The sequence below is a fragment of the Ceratotherium simum genome, chromosome 2 (assembly GCF_057802395.1).
Source record: "Ceratotherium simum simum isolate JZ-2026a chromosome 2, ASM5780239v1, whole genome shotgun sequence".
In the NCBI taxonomy this organism is placed as follows: domain Eukaryota; kingdom Metazoa; phylum Chordata; class Mammalia; order Perissodactyla; family Rhinocerotidae; genus Ceratotherium; species Ceratotherium simum.
In genome coordinates this window covers 14,730,022-14,736,021 of record NC_141901.1, presented here as the reverse complement: position 1 = coordinate 14,736,021, position 6,000 = coordinate 14,730,022, and the positions used below count along the sequence as shown (strand labels likewise).

The following is a 6,000-nucleotide window of genomic DNA, read 5'->3' as shown; positions in this document are numbered from 1 at the left end:
GCATGTGGAGCCGAACGTGGGATGGGTCGGCTAAAGCGGATCCAGACTTGGGAGGCCGAGGCGCGGCGAAGACACAGAGGCGCCGAAAGACCTGAAGCAGAGGTAGACGTGCAGATGAGGTGGGCGCTGGCGGACCCACCCTGCGAGGAGGCGGGGCGGCGCGGGCGGGGCGGAGCCGGGGGCGGGGCCGCGGGGCGCCCTCCCCCTGAGCAGCGGAGGTGACTGGTCGGGTGGGGGGCGGGCGGCGCTCTGTCCCACGCTCTCCCAGCGCTCGGTGGTTTAAAGATGGCGGCGGCGGAGGCGGCGGCGGCAGCGGCAGCGGCAGCGTTGGGGGCGCGGAGCCGCGGGAGGGGGAGGCAAGGGGAGAATCTGTGAGTCGCGGAGAGGCGGCGCGGCGGCTGCTGTGAGGAGACCGGGTGCGGAGCCTCCGGCGGCCCGGCCGCTCAGGGCCGGGGCCTGGACTGGGAAGGAGAGGCCGGAGCAGCGCCAAGAGCCGAGGCCGGAGCCGAGGAGGAATGTGACCAGGGGTCGGCGGGGGCGCGGGAGTACGCGAGCGCAGGGATGGGGCAGCAGGTGGGCCGCGTCGGGGAGGCTCCGGGGCTTCAGCAGCCGCAACCCCGCGGGATCCGGGGCAGCAGTGTAGCCAGGCCCTCCGGCCGCAGGCGGGACCTGGCGGGACGCACCACGGAGGCCGGCTTCAATATCTTTACCCAGCATGGTGAGTGTGTCCAGGAGCCGGGGTGAGGACGTGAGGGAGGCCAGGGGTGGGGTCGGGGCGGGGTGGGAAGCAGACAGGCAGCCCTAGGGGGTCGGGGGTGGAGGGGTGCCTGGGAGTGGGGGCGGAATCTGCTGCCATCTGGGCCAGTCACGGGAGACGAGTCACACCCCTCCCCCCTCCCGTCTCCAGCCTGGCTGGCAGCTCCCGGGGGCGGAGGAGGAAAGAGAAGTGGTCTTAGGGACTGTGGGTGGACTGTCCTCTACCCTGGGACGGGACTGTGCGGCTTAGGGATACTGTGGACAGTATCCCCAGAGGAGGGAAGGATGAAGGGAGGTGTGAGCCCAATCCCGGAGGGGTTTGTATAAATCGGTCATTAGCGAAGGAAACATGAGTTGTGCCTTAAGAGACTGGGAAATAGGAACTGAATCTCAGGAGATAGTGGCGTATAAAGTATATGTATAAGGCGATGAGCAGTGCCAGGATAGTGAACAGTGTCCTGAAATAACTTCTATGGGAAAGATAAGGTATCTCAGCACTTTTGATTTTTTTTTTTTTTCCAAACTGGAAATGAAGGACTTTGCCAAACCATCCTCTGTTCTGGTCTTCTGAGTAGGACACAATTCTGAGATGGCTGGCAGAGGGTAGAGGTTGGTGGGCATGGTTAGGACTTTGAGTATGAACTGACGTTTTTCTTTCTACCATATATGTGCATGCATGCATACATACCTAAATACATACATTCTCTATATAGTCTGCAGCCTGTTTGGCCTCATTATCAGGGTATTTTTAGAATGTTTTTCTCCAAACTCATTTGATCATACACTCTTATTGGTAAAAGAACATATACTCCAAGAATTTATGTCTTTATTAATTATCACTCCTACTGTACTAATGTGGTATGTAACTTATAAATGTACACAGAAATAGAATTTAAGAAAGGATGAGATGAAAAAATAAGTATAATAAGAGTTCTAGGGCCGGCCCCGTGGCTTAGCGGTTAAGTGTGTGCACTCTGCTACTGGCCACGCACTGACACACCGCTTCTCCGGCCATGCTGAGGCGGCATCCCACATACAGCAACTAGAATGATGTGCAACTATGACATACAACTATCTACTGGGGCTTTGGGGGAAAAAAAAAGGAGGAGGATTGGCAATAGATGTTAGCTCAGAGCCTGTCTTCCTCAGCAAAAAGAGGAGGATTAGCATGGATGTTAGCTCAGGGCTGATCTTCCTCACAAAAAAAAAAAAAAAAAGAGTTCTAATATATTTTTATTTCCTGCAGCCCAATGGATCCTTTTGCAGTTTCTCTGAGCTGCACCCACACCACTTTTGAGACCACTTTTCTAGAGGAAGGAAGAGTGGAGAAGGGGGAAAAACGAGATTGACCTTCATGGGGTTGAGATGCCCTAAGACCTGAGAGAGGCTGAAAAGATAGATGGGACTTCTGTATAAAGGACTGGATATGAATAGTTGAGGTTGGATGAGAGGTGGCAAACTGGAGTTTCACTGAAGAGGCATATAGAAAATAATAAAGGATAAAAGAGACAGGGTTGTATACTGCACAGTGTAGGGAAGAGGAGTAAGAAAAAGAAGTGTGAACTATTCTTTAGAAATGGAGTTTTAGAGGGAATAATGATAGATGGTAGTGTGCAGAGAAAGAGATGAACCAAGGAACTGTGGCTGCTAGGTGAGTTGTATCAGAAAGTTCTGGGCTTGGACTTTGAATAAGCTGAGTTGTTTCTTAATGAGGAGATATAACTGATTTGGGGCCATTCAAGCGTTGCATGTCTACTATTAAAGATGTGAATGAGCTTCTCTTCCTGGTATATGAACATTTTATGAAGGCGCTATGTGAGTTGATCTTTATTGACATCACTTCCTAAAACACAGGAGGAAAGAATGAGTGAATAGTTTTCAGGGAAGAAATCATCCAAGTAGCTTTGCTTTGTAGGAAGTGTTAGTATGCATTAAACTTGGCCCATTAGGCAACGGTGATCTTTTCCTCTAGCATCTTATTCAGGACATAAGATTTTCAGAGGAGAAAGTCGTGAAGAATGGAATAGGAAGAGATTTTGAAGGATAGATAGGATTTGGATCTGTGGAGCAAGAAAAAGAGGGCAGGCTGGGCAGGAGAAACAACTTGAGCATGAACAGTGGGAATGAACATGATTTGTTGATGGGATAGTGAGGTGACATCTGTTAGGAGTGAAGCAAATCCGCCAGGAGTGAATCCTAGAGCAAAAAAGGCAAGAATCAAGTTCTGGTCCTGGCTCTGCTTGGTTGGGTGATTTAGTCACTTACTATCTTTGGACTATCTTTGGGTTTCTTTATCTTTAAAATGTTGGACTGGATTATCTCTAAGGTACCTTCTGACTCTAAGATTTTATGATTCTAATTGAGAAGCAGTGGGAAGAAAACTTTGAATGCATTGGATGGTTCTGAGTTATGGAAAATGTGGCAGAGGAATTTGTATCAGTTTACCTCATTGGCTAGTTTATAGGATACGTCAACAAACCCCAAGAATGAAATGCTGAAAGACTGGCCTTGAGTGGAGGCAGTGGAAATAGGAGGGGTAAATTCTAGGGATAGTTCATTCATTCAACAAACAAAACTATTTTGAGGGGCTGGCCTGGTGGTGCAGTGGTTAAGTGCTGGCGCTCTGCTTTGGCGGCCCGGGGTTCACCAGTTCGGATCCTGGGCGCACACTGACGCACCACTTGTCAAGCCATGCTGTGGCGGTGTCCCATATAAAGTGGAGGAAGATGAGCACGAATGTTAGCCCAGGGCCAATTTCCTCAGCGAAAAAGAGGAGGATTGGCATCGGATGTTAGCTCAGGGATGATCTTCCTCACGCACACGCACAAAAGTATTTTGAGCACCTGTTAGGTTTTGGGGATCTTGCTGTGAACATGACAAGAGTCCCTGTCCTTGTGGAACTTAAAGGACTTCATGATTCGATATAGAGGATGAAAAAAGATCACTTTGGAATGTTTATTAAAGGCGTAAACTCTGGAGCCATCCTGTCTGGGTTTGAAACCTAGCTTGGCTGCTTGTTATCTGTGTGACCTTGGGCAAGTTATTTACCCTTTTTCTGCCTTGGATTCTCCATTTGTAAAATGGGGATAATAAGAGTACCTAGTAATAATAGTACCTTGATTAAATGAGTTAATATATGCAGGGCACTTAGAATAGTGCCTGGCACATAGAAAGAACTAAATATGTGTTCGCTGCTGCCACTACTACTACTACTACTACTACTATTATTATTATTATTATTAAAAATAAGAATGAGTCAAAGACTGTAAGGTTTCAAAATTGGCTGAGGTGGTGATTATTCTGTTGACAAGTTTGGAAGTTAAACGCTGATGGAAAGGATGGAAATACGGTAAGTTTGTTGCCAAAGACCAGTAAGAAAAGAATGGAATTAGCAAATAATATAGGAAACAAAGATGAAGCGAGTGCTGTTTCTAGACACATGGGTGTTTATAAACTTTTCTAGATCAGAGTTTCTCAACCTTAGCAGTATTGACATTTTGGAGTGGATAATTCTTTATTGTAGGGGCCTGTCCTATGCTTTGTCAGATGTTTAGCAGTATCCCTGGCCTTTATTCACTAGATGCCGGTAGCACCCCTTTCTGGCATCCCTCTCCCCCAGTTGTGACAACCAGAAATGTTTCCAGACGTTACTCAATGTCCGCTAGGGGGCAAAATTGCCCCTAGTTGAGATCTCTGTTTAGAAACATGTAGTCGATTCTGGGCCGGCCCCGTGGCTTAGCGGTTAAGTGCGCGCGCTCCGCTGCTGGCGGCCTGGGTTCAGATCCCGGGCGCGCACCGACGCACTGCTTGTCCGGCCATGCTGAGGCCGCGTCCCACATACAGCAACTAGAAGGATGTGCAGCTATGACATGCAACTATCTACTGGGGCTTTGGGGGAAAAAAAAAAAATAAAAAAAAAAAGAAACGTAGTCGATTCTGAATTGAATGAATAAATGAATTAGATTCAAAAGCTCCTCAGTGGACCTATCATTTGACATTAAAAAAAAATCTGGATCCTAGAACTAGTCTACAAATCGCTGTTTTGAGTTTCAGTGTTGCGATATTAGCACATAATTTCATGTATGAAAGTTAGGTCTGACAGGCTGTTGAGTTCACATGTAGGTTTAAATGTACATCAAATATTGTAAGTAGTTAATCAGTAAAAATGTGCATATGTTATAGAAATGGTTTATCAGAATCCATGAGTTTTCTTCTGTAGAAAGAAGAAATGGTGTTTTCTCATTGAAAATGAGAATGGTATTTTTTTATCGTTAGTATGTGGGTAAATTGTTATAGTAATATGCCTTGCCAAAAGTGATTTTTGTGAATGTAATTTAGAAGGAATAAAAATAAGAGGGCTGTTTTTGGTATGAAAGGGGTGAGTGCTGTGTGACTTGTCTGAACTCTGCTATTGGACCTTTTTGGTGAGCTGATGTTTTGTGACTAGTAGTCTAGGGTTGAATACTTACATGTCTTTTTAATATCTGACATACCTCACAACAGTTGAGTGATTTCAATTTTACTTCCTTCTTTCACTCATTTGCCGAAAATACTATTAAAAATTAACCTTAAATTGTGAAGTTTTGAGTAACAAAAATTTTCCCTTAAACTTATCATTTTAAGTGGTCTAATTTATCTTCTTTTAAAACATGGATCTATAGTTCATGTTTTAATCTTGGCAAAATGAAAGATGTGGGCACCCCAGGTTGAAAATGATACTGTAGAAAAGAACAGGCAGGCTTCTGCAAGGGAATTTTTTTTTCCCCCCCCAAAGCCCCAGTTGTCACAGTTGCACATCCTTCTAGTTTCTGTATGTGGGATGCGGCCTCAGCATGGCCGGAGAAGCGGTGCGTCGGTGTGAGCCCGGGATCCGAACCCGGGCCGCCAGCATCGGAGCGCACGCACTTAACCACTAAGCCACGGGGCCGGCCCCACTGCAAGGGAATTTTAATTATGGTGACCTAGTGTAGTGGTCGCTGATTCTAATGAGAACTAAACTTCTAAAAAGTCAGCTGTTAGATTTTTATTAACCTCCAAATCTGCCTAAGTTACAGATATATAGCTGTGTCTGTATTTTTAGCAAAGTGACAAAATAAGTTGTGGTACAGATTCTGTTATCACAGCCTAATTGACAGTAAGGTCCCAGGTAAATTGTGAAATCTGAAGTGTCTCCTTAAGGATCTTCAGCATGCTTTAAAAAGAAAAAAGCCAAACAAAAGAAAAACCAACATCTTTCCCTCTCCA

General features: G+C 46.3%; 1 protein-coding gene across 4 annotated transcripts in view; it reads left to right on the top strand.

Moving 5' to 3' along the window:
• The first annotated feature begins 352 nt into the window (after positions 1 to 352).
• ABL2 (ABL proto-oncogene 2, non-receptor tyrosine kinase) overlaps positions 353 to 6,000 on the top strand; it is a 109,256-nt gene continuing 103,608 nt past the window's right edge. For 3 of the 4 annotated variants that reach the window (XM_087438418.1, XM_087438406.1, XM_004424987.3), the window contains exon 1: positions 353 to 718. In XM_087438418.1, the coding sequence (XP_087294544.1) occupies positions 562 to 718 (157 nt within the window). In that variant the 5' untranslated portion in view covers positions 353 to 561. The remainder of the gene's footprint in view (positions 719 to 6,000) is intronic. The other variant, XM_004424990.3, reaches the window with a different exon arrangement.